This window comes from Brachyistius frenatus, unplaced genomic scaffold, assembly GCF_029030835.1.
Source record: "Brachyistius frenatus isolate BFR_SWC_R1_liver_20210118 unplaced genomic scaffold, ASM2903083v1 Contig_52, whole genome shotgun sequence".
Lineage (NCBI taxonomy): Eukaryota > Metazoa > Chordata > Actinopteri > Embiotocidae > Brachyistius > Brachyistius frenatus.
In genome coordinates, this window is record NW_027210651.1 from 2,641,331 (window position 1) to 2,665,482 (window position 24,152).

Genomic DNA, 24,152 nt, shown 5'->3' on the forward strand with positions numbered 1-24,152 from the left:
CTAAAAGTATGTTCACATTAAGCTAGTAAATGCATTTTTTTCCCCTCTATTTCAGTCCTCTGTCTCAATTAAGCAGTTTTCTTTTGTGTCAGTCTGAAATAGCTGGAGGAGGTCTGGTGTTTAAGTCTTCAGACAGTGTTCCCCTCTGAGAAACAGCGTTTCCTGTAGCGCCCCCTGTGCCGGCTGGAGTTAGTTTCAGTTATTGTTAAGCACCGCACAAGAGTACTACTTGGGGTTACAGATAAAGTTCAGTTCAGGTTAAGAGGAAACACATAGTGATTGGGAAACAAACTTCGACACTATGTAACAATATAACAATACAACAATAAAACAATATAACCGAATACACAGCAGAGCTGTTTTTTGTTTTTTTTATGGTGGACAAAGGTTTCTACAACAACTAACTGTAATCTCTAACATGGAGGCAAAATGTTTTCATAAGGAAACAATGGTTTCATGTTTAGACGACTTAATTTACACAAAGATGACCTCAAGTTTTCCAAGTAACCCTCTGACTGCTTGGTATGTTATGTAGGTACCAGCATGCTGTGGCTAACCCCGGCCTCATCACCTTCACGGGGCCATACCTGGATGTGGGCGGAGCGGGTTATGTTGTCACCATCAGCCACACCATTCATGCCTCCAGGTAAGAAGACTGGGTGTATTTTTTTTTTACCACTATGAATGTGTATATTTTACTGCACTGGGGAAAAAGTCAGGTCTATTTCCTCAAGTGTTTGCTTCACAGAAGGACTCACTTACAGTAAGCATTTAATGGTTGACAAATTTCTGTTCATGTTTACACCTTGGCAATAAAATCAGGAGCTCTTCTTATTGGATATTACTCAACAGATTCACTGTTCTTAGGAGCCAAGACATGATTGTGGACAACCAGGCTCTAAGCCTGGACGTCATTGCAGCCAGACTGCCCTATCTCTGAAGTCAGGAAATAATTTGAGGGAAACTAAAGGAGACCATTGACCATTTTATGCTTCAGAGCTGTTTAATCAGTGCTATAATATCCTTCAACCAAATGGTCTGGGTTCAGTCACAATTTTCTTCAAGTATCTGCTTTTCCAAAGTGCCCTCAAGCAAGTCAGTGTATTGCTACCAACTTCTGGTGGAGTTAAAGAGGAAAAGCCAAATTAAAAATTGGGTGTTACACCCCGTCCTTTCACTAGTTATCATAGAAGTGATTGCAATAATGTTTTCTTCGCGGAGGCTTCAGCTCGGGGGCTTTCAAAAGGCTGCAACAGTGGCTGAGATTTAAGTATTTGTTTCTAGTTCAGTGAGTTTAAAATGCAACCGTCCACGGTCCATGCAAGTGTTCAGTGTATACACAAACAGTCAGCCTCAGTGGGTGAGATAAGTCTGGATTCATTTGTTGTTGTGCACTGGCTCAGTGAGCATAACATACAGTGTGTAGTAAACACAGATAACAAGAGAACCTGCAGTTGAATAAGTGTGGTGAGGTTTATTTTTGAATGAGTATTTAATGCCCTTATGTGTTAAAACCAAGTGGCAACCAACACTGACGTCAGCTACTGGCTTGTGAACGGCCATTCAAGTTCGGATATTGGCCGTCGCCATCTTGCTAGTTCAGAGCAAATGGGGCCAGAAGTGACCATATTTGGACGCGATCCCCAGAACACAGCTTTTTGAGGTTTATTTTCTCATTTATGATGTTGTTGTTGTTGTTTTTTTTTTTAGATGGACCGCCAAAAAACAACTTAGGAAGAGTGATTTTAGCTAACTACACCTAAGAACGCGTAGAAAAGATTGATTGACTTTGTATTTCATCAGAGAATTTGAATGTTGGGGGCTTTTTGGAGCCAACCCCTAGTGGCCCTTCGTAGTATTGCAGTTTATGCCATTTCGCCTCATTTTCCAGACCCAGAAGCTATGTCCACTTTATACAGTCTGTGTTTAAAACACTTTATGTTTTCCAGTCTGTAGAGAAGTAGAGCTACTTGTGGGATAACTGTACAAAAAAACAGACTTTATTGTCTGTCATCAATGACAGGAAACACTTTAACTGAAAGGTTTGACTTATTCCAGGTTTCTAATCCCCTCAAAATACCTTTCTCCTTGTGTCCTTTGCTCTGTCTGTAGCTCTCAGATGGCCCCGGGTTATGCTGTTGCAGTGATGGGTATAGACTTCACCCTACGCTACTTCTATAAGGTCCTGCTGGACCTGCTTCCCATCTGCAACCAAGACAAAGGCAACAAGATCAGGTAGAAAGAGGATGGATTAGTTAATGCAAATAATTCCGTATTTCTGTTTCTTTTTTCCATTTCCTGATGAATTTCTTTACACGTTGGCTAAATTTCCATTTTCCTGAGCAAAAATTTAAGTCGCGGAGAGACTGAAAGAGAAAAAGAAAGAAGGAAGAAGACATAAGCTGATTAACGTTTACATTCCTGCTGGAGATGTGGTATTGCTGCTGCCTTAGTCCGGATGGACTTTTATGTCTCGCTTTTTTTTTCTTGATTCCTTTTTCTTACCCTCCCTTCTCCACCAGTCCCTCACTTCTGCCCCTGTCTCTCTCCCTACTTCCTTCATGGTCTCTCTGTTGATGTTCAGGGGCCATATAAAACAGGATTACCCCAAAAAGGATTGAGACAGAGAGAAGCAGTATTTGGCAAAATACTTAAGGGGTGCTGGGAAGGAGAAAGGAGCTGTATTATGCAGATAGATGAAGTTGAATGTGGTGCTGGAGGAAAAAAGAGGGATCTCAGGAAATAGTGGTCAATAATAGAGCATTGATAGAACTAATGAGTGTTTCTATAAATTCTTAAAATGGATTCCAACCCGCTTCTTACTGTGTGTGAGTCTTTTCATATATTTGTTTGTTTACATTGTAGGTGCTTCATAATGGAGGACAGAGGGTACCTGGTCGCTCACCCCACTCTAATTGACCCCAAAGGCCATGCCCCTGCAGAGCAACAGCACATCACTCACAAGGTAAAAGATCCAGGACCAAAAAAAAACATGTGAAAATCACAGCCACATGTTAAGATAAAGACTCGTACAACACACAGTAAACATGTCTTTAACCAGAGACACATAAACAGTATTTTCTGAAGAATTACACACTAATGGGCAAGAGAGAGCATGCAAGCATACAAATGCACTCATTTTTGTCCATAAACACACACATGTTTATGGACAGTCTCCTCTATTTATGTACATATTTCTTCAAATTATCCTCTTTGTCGTCCTCACTCGATGATGGCAGGAGCCGCTGGTGGCCAATGACATCCTGAACCACCCCAACTTTGTCAAGAAAAACCTTTGTAACAGCTTCAGCGACCGCACCGTGCAGCGCTTCTACAAGTTCAACACCAGCATCGTTGTAAGTCCGAAAAGAAATGGATTTATGAATGGTTTCAATGGAGCTAGAATCAGACCTCATGCTAGGGAGTGCACAGACCTCAAGGCCTCCCTAAGCAGTGTGAATATCTCAAGTGTTATACTGCTATCTTGTGGTAATACTTGGGAGTGCAACCTGCATTTTTCCATTAACTGAATCTGTTAAATCTGTTGCATGTTCTTGGATTGTTAGATGGTTTGAGTCTTGTCATTCATGCCCATGTTTAAATTATACAAGATCACATCCCTTATTATTTCATTCAAAACATCCAGAATTTCTTTATTTATAGATGCAGAGTTGCAATGTAGCACTGTTAACCTTTTTTTGGCTCTTGATTTGGTGAATTGGGGTTTTGGATAAGATGATAAAACACCTTAAACTTTCAAATACTCAGCAGGATGACGTGTTGATCAAACTAATTCCCCCTTAACTCTTTCTCTTTCAGGGGGACCTCACCAACCTGGTCCACGGTAGCCACTGTTCTAAGTATCGCCTGACCAGAATCCCCGGCACCAATGCCTTCGCTGGTATTGTCAACGAGACATGTGACTCTCTGGCGTTCTGCGCCTGCAGCACGGTGGACCGGCTCTGTCTCAACTGCCACAGGTCATTACTGAAACCGCACACTCTTGAGGAGTTTAGTTCTCACACACTTTAGTGTTTTGGTAAAGAATGAATATTGTCATTGACGGATAGATTTGATTTTTCTAAAGACAAACCTTTTATAAGATGTTGATATTTTGTTACAGCAGAGGAGTCGTCATGGATTATGTGGTCTTTAGTCACAGTTGCATCATATTGTCATAGCTGGTAAAATACTGTGTTGATCATTATTATTTGCAGAGATTCTGGGGCCACACAATTGCTTTTTGATTAGACATGGAAGTTACCTTGAAATGATTTGATGATAATGTTTCTGACTGACATGTGCTGTGACTGTTTTTCTGTTGTTCAGGATGGAGCAGAATGAGTGTGAGTGTCCATGTGAGTGCCCTCTGGAGGTCAACGAGTGTACAGGCAACCTCACCAATGCTGAGAACAGGTCAGTCCAACTTCAGACGAAGCACATACAATACTACAGGTTCCTGTGTATCTGCATCAATATTTTCTTGAATTTTCTACCCACATGATAGAAGGCACTAACATAAAGGACAGAAGAGAAAGATTACCACACATCGTTAATATTTGAGTAATGAAAAATAAACAGCATGTGGACATAGAAGCTGTTTTCTCTTTGCCGTTTAACACATGTCGCACACAACAGGAGGTTTGCGTGTCAGACGCACTCTCACCTACTGCAAATGCTTTGTGTAGTTCTGGTGTACGGTGGTGGCTGGAGGACATGATGCATTACACAAACTTTGCAGAGGGGAGCTGTCTGGGTAAAGTCAATTAAATATCCGGTCTAACTGATTTAGTTTTCACATATACCACCTCTGAATAATGCACTACATATGTTCAGGGTTGTAGTTCATGTGTTAAAGCACCTATAGATGAGATGAGTTTACACAATATGCAAACATCTAAACGGCTTTGATTCATTACAAGAATGAGGGAGTACACTGCAAATGCAGAGCAGCGAGATTCCCACAAGAGGGCACATTAGCATTTGAAGAGAGCAGTACCAGGTCTGCTAAAGTACTTGGGGAAATTATTGAGAAAAACCTCCCACATCCCAAATTGTCCATCAGGAGTGGGCACCATCCCTCTCAGGTTGAAACCTTTTGAGGGCTTTCATAGCTGTTATTATTAGGATTTTGTAATTAATTAAATGCCACAAACATCTTCTAAGTACACTGAAATTAGTTGTTTCTATGTGCCAGGTTGTTTTGCACTTAGCACTAAAAGCTTTGAGTCACACACAATAAAATGTATAAACTGTGAGGAAAAACTGTCCTTCTAATGAATGCTACAGTTACATTCTGTCAATCCTTTTATTCGTTTCTGTTCTGTGTTAAATTCTGCACTAAGCATATTGATGACAGAAGAATGGATGTATGTCGGAGCATCACCATTCAAAGTTCTTTATTACTCATCAATGTAATCAAACTATTAAATATCTTCACTTTAATCAAAATACAATAGCCGAGATATAAACTGAACTTTTTGTTATTTTCTGTCATTACTGTTGAGCAAAATACTGTTTTTTTTTTTTCATCCTCCTACTTGACTATGATGTCTTAAAATGCACCTAAAAACTGTACTTTGAATCTGGCAAGTCCCTTTCATATTCCTGTCTCTGTGATTTGAGTTGTGGACATGTGTGTGCCCCTCCAAACATTTTAGAAGCTGTTTGCTGCTGCTTCCTGTGTAAATGTTTGTGGGTGTTTCCTCTCGTATATTTTTCTCTCACTATCTTACTGCCTTATTCTGTCTGTCTCAGTCTTTGCCTTTACTTCTGTAGCCTTTCTGGATCTGTCCATCATTCACAGTGCCTCTCACATCTCTCAAATGTTTCGCCCACCTCCTTTCATCAGCCATCAGCAGCTTTTGACAACATGTCAATGTTTCAAATGCCAATTCCTCTTGTATTTGAGGAAGACAGGCAATTATCATTCTTCACTGTCAGTTTCTTCTCTGTTTTTCGTGGCAGGCAGCATTGATGTTTTTCTCTGTAGAGCTGCTTTTCATACATTGACTGGCTGTTTCTTCCTGAACTCGTGTTTTGATTTAGATTTTTTTTTTTTATGGCAGTTTTACTGTATCTCCAATTGTTGAATAAAATCATATTTCATGCCAGGATTTAGATGGATGTTGCTGTTGAACGTCTCGTTTGTGTTTTGACCAAAAAAAAAGTTTTCACCTTGCGTGTTTTATGGTTGTGTGTCGTACAGGAACCCCAGCTGTGAGGTGCATCAAGAGCCAGTCAGTCTGAATGTGATCGATCCAAGTCTGCACGACACCCTGCCCCAGTGTATCAACACCCGCTGCAGCCAGAGATACACCAGCAGGTAGTCGCGCTAAACTGCTCACATTTAGTACATATCAACAGGTGTAATGAATAAACCAACATGTGTGTGAAGTATATACGGACACACTCGCACTGAGGCATTTACCAACAGACAGATTCAACTCGGACACATAAATCTGCATTGAGGTTCAGGGTGTGTTTACAATGAAGATATACAGTATGTCCGGCAATAAGATTCCGATGCACATCAACAGCACACTGCCCCCTAGTGGACTATAGAGATGCGCATTTGAGGGTTATTTTTGAAGTTTCGATTTTATTTACATACTTTTGGAAGGGGAGGGTAAAGCGAAGGGTGTTAAGTTAGTTGTAATTTTCAGCCTCACCACTAGATGCCACTAATTCCTTCACACTGCTCCTTTAATTGTAGGACTCAAAAGAATGAATTCACTCTCAAAACATTTTACAATTTGAACTCGTTTAACCCAGGAAGAATTAACATGCTTTTAACATCACATACATATATCAACAATGCAGTTCCCAATTGTGGTCTGATTTCACAAAAATGAATACACCGAATTTAGATATGTATTTTCTCTCCGGAGTAGTATTTAGAAATGTAGTGTCCCTCATATATTATTTTTCACTGGCCCAAAAACTTTCCAAAAACTGTCTACTAAAAAATCAACTTCACAAGAATCTGAATTTGATCTCTGTGTTCTTGCCCACGTTTCAGTGACTGTTTTGGCGTGTTGGACTGTGAGTGGTGCATGGTGGACAGTGATGGTAAGACTCATCTCGACAAGCCATACTGCGCCCTGCAGAAGGAGTGTTTCGGGGGCATCGTTGGTGCCAAGAGTCCCTACGCGGACGGCCTAGGACTCCTCGGTGAGTTGCTTGTTCCAAAGAAATAGATCAGATAGATCCTTTCTTTTATAAATATTATGATTTAGTTTCCCTCAGACTATTTGCATCTTTTACACCTTAATTATATATTTCAGTGATTTACATTGCCCCCACTCCCCCATTAAGAGACATTTTCCAAGATGCACTGTAGGGTTACTGGTCAGCCAGAAAAAAGCAAAAAAGATGTAACAAAAAAGACAAAAGTCAAGTTTTTAGAGTCCCTGAGACAGCAGAAATGTTTTAGCTATAGATCACAGTCAGTCACATTTCAGAAACTTTTTTACCACAACTTCTCTGTTGCTTGGTTGTGTTTCTTTGGTTGTGTTATCAGTTTTCATAAAATGGAGAAAAGGCCGTCTGCTGTCAGTTGAATCAACTTTTTCACATTGACGAGAGATTAGAAGCAAAGTAGAAGATGTACCACCATCGCAGCAGGAGTTAGGATCTGAGCCCGAGCTGTTTAATACCGGCTTATTGTATTGTCTCTTCTTGAGCCATCTGAAATCTTTTTAAAACAACTTCCTGCCTCTCCCTTCCTCTCCTGTCTTCTTCTCGCTTTCCTCTGCAGATGAGGAGGTGGCATCTTTGAACATGATCAAGAGTGCCCCTGTGGGTCCAGTTGCCGGGGGCATCATGGGATGCATTATGGTGCTGGTTCTGGCTGTGTACGCATACAGACACCAGATCCACAGGCGCTCACACCAGCACATGTCACCACTGGCTGCACAGGGTAGGACGGATGGATGGGAAAGATTTACATGGTCATTTTGTCCCCCCCCAAACATATCTTTATAGAGCAGCGGTGACACTGACAGCTAAGTGAAAACAAAGTTGAAATTAAATTATGACCACTTGATATGCTAGTGACGCTGCATAGTTTTCTTTCACAGTACATTCCTCTACATACACTGTTTGCTTGCTGCCATTTCTATCAATGCCACGGAAAGTAAAACGTTTTAAAGCAGCGTGATTAACAAACACGGCGGCAAGTGCTGTTGGAGCTAAACAGCTGACATTAGCATCAACACAGCAGCAGCTGCTGCATGATTTGTGTAATTACGCTGCAATATTGGCAAAAACATCAAACAAGATTACAACCTCATTAAAACTCTTCGGTCCAAGTCACTTTCTCTCTGATAGTTTGGTAAACAACTTGAAATAGATGTCGGCGAGTGTGAGTACATTATCACACGATATTAGACTGAGCAGTTGGCTCATAAAGTTGCAGTGTCTGTGTGCATGTGTTTGTGTCTTGCAATAAACACAAAAAACACATGGTCGAAATCAAGGTTAAAAGTAACTTGCAGTTTTGAGGTGCAGTTTTGAGGTGCAGCATGCGGCGTCAATCCCCTCTGTAGAAACTGAACCTGTTCATGCACATGCACTCTCATAAGTATTCGAGCCCTCCGGCTGTCATTCTTGGTTGTCTTGCTTGTAATATTTAACATAAAAGGATAGTGGCGTCGATCTCGTTTTTGTATTCATCTCATTCTTCGTGTCTCTCCTCTTTTCCTCAAGAAATGTCAGTGAGAATGTCCAACCTTGATAACGAAAGAGATGAGAGGGATGAGGACAGTCATGAGGACAGAGGAATCAGTAAGTGCTGCTTGGTATCTCATTTATTTAAGTTGTTAGTTATCAACTGGTGGGTCACAACCCAAAAGCAGGTTGCTCTACCATTATGAATACGTCAACAAACTGTCTATGAAGAAAACAAACAAAAAAAAGTCAAATGTTTATATTTTTGCTGCCATGCTTTAATTTTGAAGGAGATACATTTCCCATGACAAAGTATGTATGCAATAGCGGTTTGCTGACAGCATTGTCATAACAGTAACAACCAAAACTAATGTCACGTCAGTGGTAAACAAAGTAATGATTAAGTATGCCGATTGTTGCCTTTTTTTTTTTTATTATTTCGTGTTTTAAATAGTGCATTAAAGAATTGTGTATCGCTGAACTTTCTTTATGAAATATATTCGAATGGCTCAAAAATGTGGTTCGCGATCTAATGACTAATGAAAAATGTGGATCCTTAAACAAAACTAGTTGAGAACCGCTGATCCGAGTTATCTTTAATTACTTAGAACTTTATATTTGACATCACAAGTACTTGATTACCATACAGATACGGTCTTTGTGCTGACCTGTCCTGCGTGCCCTCTTCACTTTCAGTCAGTAATACCAGATTTATAGCGGCGGTGATTGAGAGACACACTCACACTCCTGAACGGAGACGGAGGTACTGGGGAAGATCTGGGACAGAGAGCGACCACGGTAAGACATCACACACGGACACAGATTAACAGAGACTGGCAGGTTTAAAAAATAAAAAAAAAATAAAAAAGCACAAGTATGAAGATGTTTTACATTTACATATGTACGCGTCCTGTTCTTGTAGATAAGTGCTGATGGAAAAGAGGAACTAAGTCGATATCTGTAAGGGCACTGATGCAGTGTCAAAACAGAACTATTTATAGAATTCCTTTAACAGTTATGTGTCTTTCTGGATGTTGAAAATCCCCTCTAACTAGAAAAAACATACCTAAGGTCAGGTCAGGCTAAAGTCAGCGCGTTGGTTGAGGAAGCTCACATTATGTGGATGTTTTTTTTTTTTTTAGAGAGATTTTTATGATAAATGGTGATGATGTCATGTCCTTACACAACAGATAATTCAGTCTAAAATAACTTTGTTGTGGAAAATGAATCATTCACAGGTTACAAAACTCCTCCTGCACCTCATAGAGTAAGTGTTAGCTGCAGGCTGAACTATAGCCACGACCAGAGATGATGTATGCATCGGTGCAACTGTAAATATTTCTGTAGGTATCATCTTTCTAAATGAATCGTATTCCATTCTGAAAGCAGGAACGCATTTCAGCCTCAGATCCACAGTGAGCCCTCAGTCTTTTGGCAGTGGTTCAGCTCCTGCCTTGTTCTTTTCATTATATCACAGCTCTGAACCTTGTTTTCTTTCCTCTCCAGCTCTGGAAGAGTTGCTCATGTTCACTGTTAAACATTTGTAGAACTTGTAAGCCTGACACTCGATGTGGATGGACAGTTTCACCCACGCAGGCTCTTACCGCCTACATATGGCAGCACTCCACTTCCTGGCAATGAGTATCTCTGTGACTTGTTGCATAACTGATGATGCCAAAGAGAATGAGGATAAGAGGAGAGTGGGCTAAAATGAAACGAAGGCAGAAGTACGAGTTTGTCTGACGCATTTTAGGTACAGTATTAATGGTAAAACAAAGGAAATTAGTTTGTAAGATGAGTTCATATTTAGTCACACCACCTTAAGTTTTCTCTCTCCCACCAAAAACATTTGACTGTGCACATTAAATTGAGGTAATCGTAATGAAACTCGTTTACACAACTACAGTCATTGAAGGACGTCTGGATTCGCTCTCTGGTGTTATTGAAAATAATTAGAGTATAAGTGATTCAAGGGCCACTCAAAAAGCAATGTTCACAAATGAACAGGAAAGACATGTTGCACAACTGGGAACGGGAGGTTGCAAAACTGAAAAAGGAGGACAAGTGGGGAGATGGAGAGATGCAAACATGATGAAAGAAGGGAAATAAGTGTTAACGAAAGGGCAAGAGGACAGCGACAAAAGAGGAAGATGAGTTTAAGATAATGGATAAGAGAGAGTGTTAGTCCGTCAGGGATTAAAATACATTCATTACTAAGTTGATGCTTCAAAGTTGCTGCTCCTCTCTGTTCGGTCAAAGGTGCCCTCCTACCGCTATTCACTCACTCATACTGCTGAAGGGTATGATAAAGCACACACACACACACACACACACACACACACACACACACACACACACACACACACACACACACACACACACACACACACACACACACACACACACACACACACACACACACACACACACACACACTGGATGTGAATCACCTAAAACATCAGAGCATTAAGTCTGTTAAGTGAGTGACGCACACACATACTGTGAGCTGTTTGCCAGCGTTGCTGTTTTGAGCTGCAATATTAGCTTCCAGGCAACAGCTAGAACCACCCATTTAATAATGAATACTGCACAGAGACATGTAATCTCCAACCGTAATACACATACCCTACAATTTTAGAGTTTGTGTTTATACTTGAAACCACTACACACAGTATAATTAATATCTAAAGAGAGGTACAGACAGGTTATTATATCCAAATGGTATTTTGTGCAACAGCCAAAATGCACACCGTATATTAATTTCCATCTTCAAAATAACAAATACCGGTTTTAAGAAAAATGAATGGAGGAATGGTATAGGTGTTGGATATACTCTGGATTTGTGCATTTTATCAGACGTCCTGAAGATAAAGTTTCCAATTTGTAGAGAAGCTATAATTGTTTGACATTATTGGGGCACATAGCTTCTCAGCCGGTTAGCCCGGGATTTGATTTTGTCTCCCTGTGCAGCTGAAAATTGTCACCAGCACTCAGTCAGTAGTAGATTTACCTGAAGGTCTGGCTCTTGCTTCGGGGAAAACCAGGATAATCTGTGCAGAAGCTGGCACCTTCCTTGTCTGGAACTTCTTTGAAGTTTCCATCCCTCTCTTTTGTGTGATTCCTCTCTTCCTATCACCCTCTCCCTCTTTTGCTTTACTGATCACTCCCTCTGCTCTTTTCGTCTCATTTTCTTTGTCAGCTTTCTGTCATGTGGTATTGAAGCTCGGTTCATCTTTGAAGGATCAGGGATACAAATGTTTGAGGGAACTTCCCAGTTTTACTGGATGATGCGGGACAACACAGTGCATATATTTTATTATGTGATAGTATGACAAGGATATACTGTACTAAAACCATGACAGGAAGAATAAATAAGTCATTTCAGTGAGTTCTCTCGTCTGGTTGGTGTGTCCACCATTTTTGTCCAGACTGCCATTTTTCAACAACTTTATTTATTGCCGTGAATTTTATTTCCACATGGACAGATTTATAGTTTTGATTGAAATGGCTCAGCTGCTTGGGTTGCCCTTCGATCTGGTAGATACCGTCAGCTCACCTGGCGGAGCGTGTCACACATCACGGCTGAGTCTTTACCACAGCGGCCTGCGTTTGAATCTGTTACCACTATCAAGCTGGGATGCCAAACACAAAAATAAAAAAAATAAAAAATTGGTACAGATTCGTCTTCCACTCAGAATAATTGTGAATAACTTTGGTGATGCCCTGACTTTACATCTTAAACTTAATACATGTATCTATGACCAGTCATGGACAACTGATGACACTCCCATCAGCCACTGCTGCACCTCGTGATCGTGTTTGCTTGCTGACATCAGCATTTGTCTCAAACCACCCGTGTGCATAACTACCCATAGCATGCTAGCATACAGTACGAGCTGCTTGCATGGCTGCAGACGGCAAGAACGTTCTGAATAGTTTGGCCTGGCGTGGTGAAACATTTCTTTGAGGACAGCCAATGCTAAACAAGGTCTCTGCAGTAAAATATGAACTAGCTCCCAACGTCAGATATGTTTATGTGACGATCTGAAAGTTAAACATCTAACAGTTACATGTTTGTAGGATAGAAAATGTTGCTTGGATATAATTTATAACCAACATGCACACACGCGTGCTTTTAACCTTCTGCCTTCAGCCTGCATACCACAGATGCACACACAAATCATTTGGTTCAGTACCTCTGAAGGTTTAATGTTTCATCATCCAAAACGAGAGCGATTTTTCTATAAATATAATCATCAAGGCAGTCGAGCTTACAGGGTTATTTGCTTGAACATAACAGATAAATAATAACAGATTGATGTTCCTCCGTGCAGCATGTTGCTGGTGTCATCTCAGGAGCTGAATAAGATGGTGATGAAAGAATTAAATAAAATGGGTTTATTTCCAGATCAACTCCTAAATATTTTTTTGTTATATTCAGATGGATTTCATGGGCTGGAAGATGGTGAAACCCACTCAGTATATAAAACAGGTCTATTTTAATTTGGGTGAAAAATTAAGCAAACTGATAAAACTTATAAGGTTTTTCGGGAATTTAGATGATAGAAGCGTCGAAGAGCCATCAAATTACATGATTTGTGAATGAAACTGTCAAAAAAAAAATCTTAAGGGATTTGGGGTCTAGTGGTATGTGTGAGTATTTTAAACAGTAAACAAGTAATATTTGGTGTCATTACATTTTGGATTTTTAAACTTTAATCTGGGATTTACTCATTCCCTGACCCAGTAATCCCTTTTCTCTATGACAGCAGCTCTGCCCTCCCACTGCTCCAGTTCCCAGTGTATCCTAACAGCCATGCTGCCTTATGTTTCTGTCCTCAGGCTACACGTATGTGCAAGATGTGAAGAAAAGTGCTCATATGTTTCCATCTATTTTTTTTTTTTTCAAATTGTATGAGGAAAGCTGAAAACATAAGGAGTAAAAATGCCCAGTGGCGATGCTTAGTCGTCAGGGTGCCATCAAATAGCTTGTACAGATTTCAGAAAACATTGTGAGTTTCCATGTAGTCACATGAATGTTTCTATATTGGATGTCCGTGACCGGGGGGCATCATCTGCTGAGTTGTTACTTTCACGGTGTCTTCCAATTTCTGTTCAATCAATACACGGCAGTTATACCAAACTAGTGCACGTGTACAGTAACTGTGAAGTCCGCTGAACTGCCAGTAAATGTGTCATGAATCCAGCAGTATATTATATCATGTTTTTCGTGTTGTATTCTGGTATTATCTCATTGCAAAACTTGGAAACACATAAGTAAACATTAGTTTATTTTTTTTAGAGTCAAACATAAGAATTTACTAGAAGCACTTCAAGGGTTTGTTGATCATCATTTCATTTCTGTGCTTAAGTCAATAGTTGATACAGTTTTGATGATTGATAAATCACTTAATTAAACACAAGCGCCAATTATCGTCTTGTTCCCTGGGTCTTAAATGTGAGGATGTGCGACCTCGCTCAGTTTTTTTATTGAATAGTTGGACTTTTGAAGATTTTTAAAAAAAAAGGCACCTTAAGCTGTGGGAAAATGCTCACTATTTTATGACATTTTATAGACCAAGTGATTTATCTAAATAATTTAAACACATCGATTTAATAACATTGAAAATTAAAGATTAAGTACAGTATCACTAGTAACGGGTTATTGTAAGGTTTTTAAATCATTTTATGGCCCAATCTTTAGGCTTTAAACTCATCATGCCCCATCAAGTATGGAGTGTCAAGATGTAAATTTAAGTGAATGATATCTTTGATTTCTGCTTTTAAGAGCATGCAGGGAAATAAATCTGAGAGTGATATCACAACTGTCAGTTTTCTGAATATCCCATGGCTTCATTAGATCATGAAGAAAGCTCACACCTTTGTGTTTTCTTTATCTGTCCAGGTTACAGCACCATGAGTCCACAGGAGGACAGCGAGAATCCACCTGGAAACAACGACCCGCTCTCAGCCGGTGTTGACGTCGGTAACCATGACGACGACCTGGACCTGGACACGCCTCCCCAGACCGGCCGCCCTGCTCAGCCACAAGTTCCACCCCTACCGACACACGCACACGCACCACCACCCGCTGCACACGCACACGCATCATCTGCAAGCGGCGGTGACCGTGCACAGTGTGGACGCGGAGTGCTGATCCTCAGCGCGCCGTTCGCCCTCCTGCCAGGGATGGAACTGTTTTTTTGTTTGTTTTCTTTTTTTTTTTTTTTTTTTTTTACTAAAGACTATTTAAATATTTGTGCTTGATTAGACGGCACACAGTGGGTACTGTCTGGATGGATGAACGAGTGTAGAACAGCTGGACTTGGAGCCACTGTGTCACTCGGCCACTGGGACTTCTGCCCTGAACTGATGATGCTTCATGGTGTCATCTAAATCTCAACCCCTCTTTTATTTAGCTCTATTTAAAACCTGGCAGCTGTACACAGTTTTACACACACTGAAAACTACCAGACATGGGCCAGTAAATAAAAGCAAATGGGCTTTTCAGTTTTTTTCTGAAGTAATTTTGCATTCAGGACTCTCAAGCAAGAGCACATAACAACCTTCAGGACCGAACAAGCCGCTGTTTGAGCCCATTTATTAGCTGTCATTGAGGACAGGACGCAACTGGAACCTTAAAACCTTGAGGGAGGACAAAATTCTCAATTATGTATCGTTCTTCAGGACCATTGGATAATTGCATTAAACCTGGAGCCTGATGTGGACCCCCTTTGACCAAGGCACCATCCTAAACTCCACATTGGTTGTTTCCCCTGCAAAGCCCACTTGTGGTGATGGGCAGGAGAGGGAAAAAAACACTCCTTACATTTGTGAAAACTGTGGGACATCTCTGGTGAAGAGTAAAAATACTGTATTTTCAACAAAGAACTGGATCTAGTGGGATTCTAACATGAGTTCTGTTTCAACTTTACTCTCCTTGGTTCTGCAGATAGACGCTTCAGAGTCAGTTTACTCTGAGAGTAAAGAAAGGAGGGGCTTCTGGTCTTACATAACATGGCATGGGAAGATATCTGGACATTTTCATGAATGCCTGCGAACTTCTAAGTTGGAAAAAAAAGCTTCAATGATTCACATAAATACAAGAAGAAATACTTTAAAGAGGAAAAATATTATTTTTCTACTATTTATTAAAGAGGTAAATTTTAAAGACGGACGAGGAAGCAGCTGCCGCTTACACAAACAAAACAGTAGTCGGGATGCATGAGACATACCTGCAACCAATGCATCATATTTAGGGCTTGTTATTTTCAGTTTCTATGTCCCTAAAAATATCTCTGAATTGTTTTTTATTTAAAATTTTGGAAAAACAACACCTAATGGGATTTTTTTTTTTTTTTTTTAAATCGTTAGGATCATATTGAGGGACTCTGGTGCATAATCAGCATCTCAATTGCATATTCTTAGCTGTCCTCCCCTCCAGAGCATCCCATTTACCACTTGATACACTCAGTGGTCAAATTATTAGGTACACCTGTCCAGTTAACTGAGATATTAAATACTACAGGCCTGCCATTTAGTCTAGTTTTATGATGCGTATAAAATTCAAGAGAAAAGTAACAGACAAGAAGCAAAATACTCCCCACAGTGAGGAGGAGGAGGAGAAGCAGGAGGACGAAGGACTCGGCACAGGAATGCAACAGGACTAGATTAGAGCCTACAGACTCTTCATTTTAGTTAACACCATGCATAGGATTATGTAATTCTTGACTTGAACACAATTCAAGAGGTTTTAACACACAGCGTGTTCTATCCAGCACCAGTGCAACCCAGTGCAAGCTTTTTAAAAATAGATAGGGCAGTTTTATTGGAAAACATTAAGGTGTACCTAATAAAGCGGCCACTGATGAATGTACGGTATGGTGAAGAGCGTCTTCTTTAAAACAGAAGCATTTTTTAAATGAACAGGGACCTAACTTCTGAGTGGAAACCAGATCTGCTCCTTTAACCTTCCTGCTGCTGCTGCGCTCGGGTCTGTCGTGACCCGTTTTCACAGCCATTCTGATGCAACGAAAGACCCGAGTACAGCAGGAAGGTTAAAAAAAAAAAAGATCCAGGTATCTCTCGTTCAATATCTGTATGAAATTTTTAAAAGAAAGAAAACGATGAGCCTTAATCACATCCTGTGTCAGAGCAGTCAGGAGGACGATTGTCTTTGACATGTAGCACATTTTTCTGTCTGTTTTCACTGAAGGTCTGCGTGTTGGTGGGAGATAAAACTTGCTGTGCCAGACAAATAAAAAAACAAAACAAAAAAAAACATCCTCATTCTGGACGTGTCCTCTATATCAGAAGGCAGAACTTTGGGACTTTTTCAGCCTCCCTGTGGTTGGAGGAGGAAAGAAGGAACCCAACACCAGCAAAACATTCCTGGCTTCAGTCACTGCTGGGGATTTGGTGTGTGGGGATAATTGGGGACCCTCACAGAGTTCCTGGGAGATTCACAGACACTGAGTGTTGTCCTCTCTATCGGCCTGGGTAGAAAAACCAGTACAAAATGTCACTTCACCTTCTTTTACCACAACCTTTTTGCCTCTGAGGCCGAGCCAATACTGTGCGTATGTTATGGTTGTGTGCTGGATTTTGTGCCAAACATTTCCAGTGATGCCCAACATGGAGTCTCCTCCTCATCACAGAAAGTGACAGAGGTGGAGATGCTGCTGTTGTTGTACAGAGGTTACACCCATCTGTCGGCCCCTCTATGGTTAACCACTCAAAATGTAATTTTTACATGTCTCTGGTGTGCGTGTGCGTGTGTGTGTGTGTGTGTGTGTGTGAGAGAGAGAGAGTGTGTGAGTGAGTGAGAGAAGAACGAGAGATTGTCCACCTGAAACATTTTCATTGAATGCATTATTTTTCAAAATAGTATTAGAGAATTATAGGTGAAATTATTGTGATTGAGAAATCCACTTATTTTTTTTCTGATGAAGAATAACTTGACCCGATCTGTGCTTTGCGGGTTTGATTGTTCAACTGGTCAAATCACATCAGTGTGGCATCCTTTTTTTTTTTCTAGGTGCCCAAATGTTTATTGTTCTTCAGAGATTCATTATGAAGTGTAAATACAGAATCACAAATAGCTATTAATGTCCTGTACACTCCATTTTTTTTTAATGTTGGTAAGAAATGATGTAAGCTTCAAATGATGCTCAGATATTCGGGTTGATATTGAATTGTCTGTTCATGGTGTCGCACTATATTTTTGATGCCTTGGATGTTTTTTAATTTTGTTTTTCTTTAGGTCCATATTGGATGGAAGTCAGTTCTTGGAAAATTAATACACACTTTTATGTTTTGAGAGACTTCTAGTTTTTTGTTTTGTTTTGTTTTATTGTTTGTCTTCAAAATGTTAAAGGAAACGTATCTCTCCATTTAGATTCGCAGAATAACAGTACTACAACTTTTTGCTGAGTAATGACCAAAACAACAGCTGTGTAGTGGATTATGGGTTTACAGCGGGCTGCTGTGAGCCGTGCGACCATCCTGCTACTGCTTCAGACTCTCAACCATCTTCATTCACAGTCGTTTTAGTCTTGTTTTCTGAGAATATTCACATTTGCACATGCAATGTGAGCTCATTAAACTTTCATCTTCACAAGTGCTAAATCATTTTACAACTCAGAGAGCGGAGACATTAAAACATGCTGGTTTTGTCTTAGTACATGTTCAAGTTCCTCAAAGTACTCTTCTTGAACTCGGTGGGTTAAATAAGCCACTGATGACTTACCAGCATCACTGTCGTCTACACTGTCTGTTTGACCATATACATCAGATTTAGTCACCTGCAGTAATTCATAACTGATAAAACTAAATTGTCCTGTTTTCACTACTTTATATGGTACGCAGTTTCAGTTCAGTGTGACATTGAAGCAGTCTTGTAGCATTTCAGAGCAATCTCTAGATCAAATGCAGCCTCCTGAGTATCTTTCAATACATGTGTGTGCTGGGGCAATTCTTTTTTTCGAGTTTGACATTAAAGGCTTATTTTTCCCTGGAGAGCTTTTAAACAGTATTTACCAGCTGTTGTAAACAAGTATATATGTGTGTATACAGAACACTCTCAATTGCAATTAATGTACGGAAGGAACATGTGTACATCAACTCCCCTCATGTATCATATAAAGTTATCAAATTGAGATTTATTGCAATGTGAATGTGATAAAGTCCATTTTACACTTAAACTGTGTGGATTTTCTAATTCCTGCTCGGTTTTTGTCATGATACACGGAAACATGCAGGTTTGTAAAAACACTGCTGCTGTGCGGCTCACTGTGGGATCAAAATATTGAGAATCAAACTTATATTAGCGTTCTGGGTCAACTTGCAAGAGCAACGCAGTTTACACCCAAAACGATGTTCCGAGAATATTGGGAGCGTGGCAAATTCCAAGTTTTGAATGGAAAAGTATTTCAAAAGCAGAATGTACAGGTATACTCAATCTCAAAAATAATCCCACAGTCCTGTTATCAAATCTTCCTCTCTGGCTGTTTACAGTACCATACATACGGTAGAAGTAGGCTGTCAGCAAAAGCTTAAAGAAACAGATTCCTGTATCTTAGTGCATTTTTTTTTTACCTAAACTTTATAGACAAGTTATTCATCTTTACAGCCACAAACTGGAAACACAGGCTGTACTGTTTTCATTACTCAGAATAATGCTGCTATCAAAAAGAACAAGTAATCACCTGTCATTATACACAGTGGAATTAATGACAGTAATATTAGCCGTGTGCCAGAATTACAAAATGATAAAATCATGAAAATCAGACTGTCGGCAAGATATTATGTTTGAAATGTTTCATGTACTGAACAGGTTGTGTAATCGGGTCCCTGCACACCTCGGGATAGAAGACAAGAAAATGTAGCTATCGCTAGCTATAAACAATCCCTTTAATAACATACTATAGATTCATAAGTTTTACACAGTAAAATAAAGTTAAAAAAGTTGTAACAAGAATACTGGGACAAATACATCAACAACATTGTTAATGAAACCGGTCTAAGTAATACTCAAAATGTCTGACGCAAAAATGGTCTGTGGAGGCATCAGAATACACCTGTGCTTTAAACTTATCAACAATCTGCCCTGTCCATATAGCTAGTGTCAATTCAACCTGACCGTCATTTGTTTATTTTTAGTTTTAAATGTGGGGCAAAAGAACTGCTAATAAAGTTGTTCTTGTATGGCTAACATGCTATCAAACAACTCGCTCTCAGCACAACCAGGAGACAGGAGCAAACATCTGGAGTCTGTTTCTGGACAACTGACGAATGTAAGTCCGTTTACTTTGCGTTTTTCTTTTTTTTTTTCTTTTTTTTTTTAAGCTTCTGAGAAGACTTATCTAGTTCCTGAGTTGCTTTTTGCTGCTCGCTAAGTTGTGTCTGCTGTTTGGTGCATGAAGCATGTTCAAAGATGGAGGCCGGTTCAATCTCAAAGATAAAAGCAGCTGCAGGGTGGAAGTGCAATGCACAACCAAAGCAGCGGAAGTGTGAAGTGACGGAGCAACGATGACTTTTGTTATCAGTGCTAACCAGGCACAGATATTAAGATGGTTTTAGTTTAAAAGTGTTTGACAGTTTAAAGAGAAAGGCAGGTTATTTTTTTTATTTTTTATTTTTTTTTAATTCTTTAGCACACTTCATGCAAGAAAAACAGCTGATTTAGAAAAAAAAACTATTGATATTTTGTTGCAAATATTGTACATTTTTGTTTTTAATCGTCTGTTGGGCCATTTTGTTGTAACTGTTAGAGGTCGTGGAACAGGTCATCCACAAAACACCCTGTACGCAGTAAACCAGGGAGATTATCTGCAGGAGATTTTGGGCATTTGTGTGCGACTGTGCCGTCTCGATACCTGGCCCAGTATTCGCACTCTGACGGCACACTATTAATGTCTGATGCCTTTCCAGCCTGTATTATTCTCTGTGGTTCGTGCAGGGACATTTAGGACACCTACATTTCAGGAAGCTGCTCTTCAGAGGCTCTTTGGCCTTGTTCAGAGGGAAGTGTTTTCAATGCCACGTAGAGCTGCTGCTGCTGCTCTGTCGAACTGGCATAGTTGTCCGGCCCAGTCTTTGGAGAGATCATTTTTTTGTAACATGGCTGGAGGTCCACGGATGACGGTCTTCACCCTGCTGGAAGTCTCATTAATTTGGAAATATTAATTAATTTGTTTTGCATAACTTTGCAGATGGCAAGAATTTCTCACAAGCATTGTTGAAGCCACAACGAAAAGTGTTGTGTTCATTCTCTGGTACTTTATGTCATAGCCATTTTCACATACTGTTGGTGAAATATCTGTTGTGTTTTTTTCAGCCAACGTGTGAAAACAAAATTAATTATCATGTTTTATACTTTAGATAAGAGCTTTATGGTTTTGCTATACGTTTCAGTCTTTTGTTTCTACCTTGGTAAACCTCAACCTCAAGTCTTATTTTAGTTCTTGACGCCGACATTAAGAAACAAGCTTTTCAGAGTAAAGTGGTGTTCAGCCTCAATCTGTTCTGTTCAATCTGTGTCTTCTGCGATATGTTTCAAGCTGCCGGTTGTAGGTCACGCCATTTGTGGAAATAATAGTGATACTGCCTGGAAGACCCTATCAGTTATTTATGAGACTTTTCTCTACATATGGTGCTTCCTGCCAGGGGATCTGGGTGAAGACCACAGACCGAGGCAACATGGCTCTGACACAACAATGTAACAAGAGGCTGCTTTGGATGGAGGGAAAGAGCACATGTAAGAGAACATTTAGGTTTCTCCCCAACCTTATCTCCTTTCATCTTCTTAAAGTAAAACTTGACTTTAACCCTCACTATTTGGCTTTTTTTTTTTTTTTTTTTTTTTTTAATTATACGGCTTTAATAAATAGCTACACACTGTAATGTAATTATAATCATGTATAGGGGCATGTGCCAATAAGTGTAACTCCATCTGGGTAATCAATAAGACAACAAATAACAAGTATAGTAAAATCTTTAGCTAATATAACCTATATATATATATATATTTATATATATCTTAAGTTGTGCACTAATATTTAATTTCTGTTAACTTGAAGCCACCAGAATTACTGAAATTGAACAACTTAGATGCTGTGGATTCATATACTTTTTATTGAGACAAATTTCCATTAAAAAAGATGATGCTGTCTCATTTGTCCTATATTACCACTCTGCTGACATGAGAGAAAGAAATTGTCTCTGAATACAGTATAGGTATGAGCATCAGTGCAATTAATGAGTTAATGAGACACATTGAGGCTGTTTGTAGCATATGAAAAGGATATAATAGAAGGAGGATTTCAAACAGAGCATCTGTGAACTCGTCTTTTTTTATGCTTTCATTTAATTACACCTTTTGAAATCTCTAATTTTATTTAAATGGCCTACAGCAGATTTTCTGATTTGCTACTGTGTGTATTTTAAGAGAAGGTGACAGAGTGCAGCAAGGTAAATCGTTTCACCTTGAGTTGTAAATGGAGATGAGCGCACCGGGCTCTCAGTTTACTAAACAGGGAAGTAGTTCAGCACTTTGGAGAGCTGAAGGATTGAAGGAGCTTCCTCTCCATGTCTCCCGTCTGTCCGCCCGTCGCCATGTTCCATAAACCTTATCAGTTTGTCGACATTCATTCCTGCCTCCTCTACACGGCGCCGCCTGTGCCTCTTTTCCACTGTCACCGTATCTCTTCTGCTCTCCCCTCTTTCAGCTGTCTGCTGCTCCCTGCCAGGGAAACGCTGTGAATTAGAGCACTGAGCTCGGTGTCCAAGCACCCTCGGGTCATGTCAGTCAGTCTCCGCTCTGCCAACTAGTACAGCAGACATGCACTAGCAGCATATTTCTGTGCAGTCCAGAGTCCCAGTTTCCCAAACGCATCTTCGCAGTGTGATCATCTTCAGTCTTGCATGAAAACAAGCAATTTATAGCACTTTAAAATCACTTTGACACGGCGTTTTCTCTCCTGTCATGTAGATTTTGCTAAGAGTGTGGAAAATGTGTGCAGCAACTGACAACACAACTTGAACCTTACAGAGACATCTTCTGGATTTGAGTTCAGCTTTACGGTTTTACAGTACACTTGTAAAATAAATCTAATTAGGGCCTCTTGAGGGATCATGATCTTTAAGTACACACTTGCTTCGTTTCGAAGCAGGGAGCACTCGCGTCAAACTCGATGGGACTCTCTCATTACTGATTCACTCGCTCGCCACATAAAAGTGGCGTCCGTGACGCACTGATGAAGAGGTATGCTTATGGCTACTGTAATTAGGACATGAATTGGGCAGGGAGCTCTTATTCATATTGTCCCCGTGTGTTCAGGTCAGCGGTTTTTAGTAGGTCACATGTCCCTTAATCTCCTCCGTGCTATAAGAGAAAGGAAGCCTCTCCACCACACTGCATCTGTGATCATTTATGAGAGCACTGCACTGGCTCTGAAACAGAGGGAGAGTCTACAAACCATTTCCTCATCAACTCATCCATTACTGACAGGATTGCAGAATTAGGTGTCCATAATCACACTGCACAACCATACGCACATGTGTATGTGCTCACCATAAACTCCCACGCACAATGGACCGCTTTGCCATTTATGGTTAACCCTCCATCCTGATGCGTCCCCTCTCCCCTTCCCCTCCCATCCCCTCCCATCCTCACGCCTACTGAGCTCATCCCAGGTGTCTGCTTTGCCCGTTCAGCCACTCTGCCCACCCACACCCTCATACTCTCAGTCCCAGTGAGCAGCGGTGAACGTTTTCACCCGCTTTCTTCTTCTCCTCTCTGCTGCCACCCACTCCAAAAGGCTGTGAATCACTGGCTGACACACTGAAGCACCAGCAGGGCTCTTGCCTTTTATATGGAAAGCGACTAACATCCCCCCCCCCCCTGGTTTGCAAAGCATAGACCGTTATTAGGCGGGTTTGACTTGCACAAAGGTAAAATGCTTTGAAAGATAACCGTGCAGCTGACATTAATGCACGCGTGTGTTGGTGTGTGTCTGTAAGTGTAAAGCAGTGCTGGAATGCGTACGTGTCAGGGGGACTGAGAGAACAAATTAATTGTTCTCTCATGGAAACGTTGTTTAGCACTCAGTGGAGTGATTCATGCGTCTCCAGAATCAGCCTGTGCAAGTGACAGGCAAGTCCTTGCCGTCTTTCCAGAGAACCGCTGCTCAATGATTTATGTCCCCCAATCTGTCAGCATTCAGGCATCAACCGTTGTTTGAGATGCTGTTGGCTCACAACCTGACTTCTCCGCAGTGTTTTCAAGTGTACAGAACGTCTTTGTTTCAGGTGATTGCACTGGTTGTTGGACAGAAAATATACATTTACAGGATGAATGTTCAGAAGCATTTATCACTGTTTGATTTCCTGGAGGACAAAAAAATTATGGCTTGGAGCTATAATGCAATGTGAGAGCATGGCAGAAAATGGCCTGCTGCAGATCAGGATAAGCAGCTTTATGT

General features: G+C 40.4%; 1 protein-coding gene across 1 annotated transcript in view; it reads left to right on the forward strand.

The window, feature by feature from the left end:
• Positions 1–14,890, forward strand: part of cachd1 (cache domain containing 1) — an 86,772-nt gene extending 71,882 nt beyond the window's left edge. The window contains 13 exon segments of the mRNA XM_069704782.1: positions 536–646; positions 2,113–2,235; positions 2,866–2,965; positions 3,240–3,356; positions 3,820–3,980; positions 4,330–4,416; positions 6,209–6,325; positions 7,022–7,173; positions 7,760–7,921; positions 8,710–8,787; positions 9,367–9,468; positions 14,576–14,700; positions 14,702–14,890. Coding sequence (XP_069560883.1) covers positions 536–646; positions 2,113–2,235; positions 2,866–2,965; positions 3,240–3,356; positions 3,820–3,980; positions 4,330–4,416; positions 6,209–6,325; positions 7,022–7,173; positions 7,760–7,921; positions 8,710–8,787; positions 9,367–9,468; positions 14,576–14,700; positions 14,702–14,827 — 1,561 coding nt within the window. The 3' untranslated portion in view covers positions 14,828–14,890.
• The last annotated feature ends 9,262 nt before the right edge of the window (positions 14,891–24,152 follow it).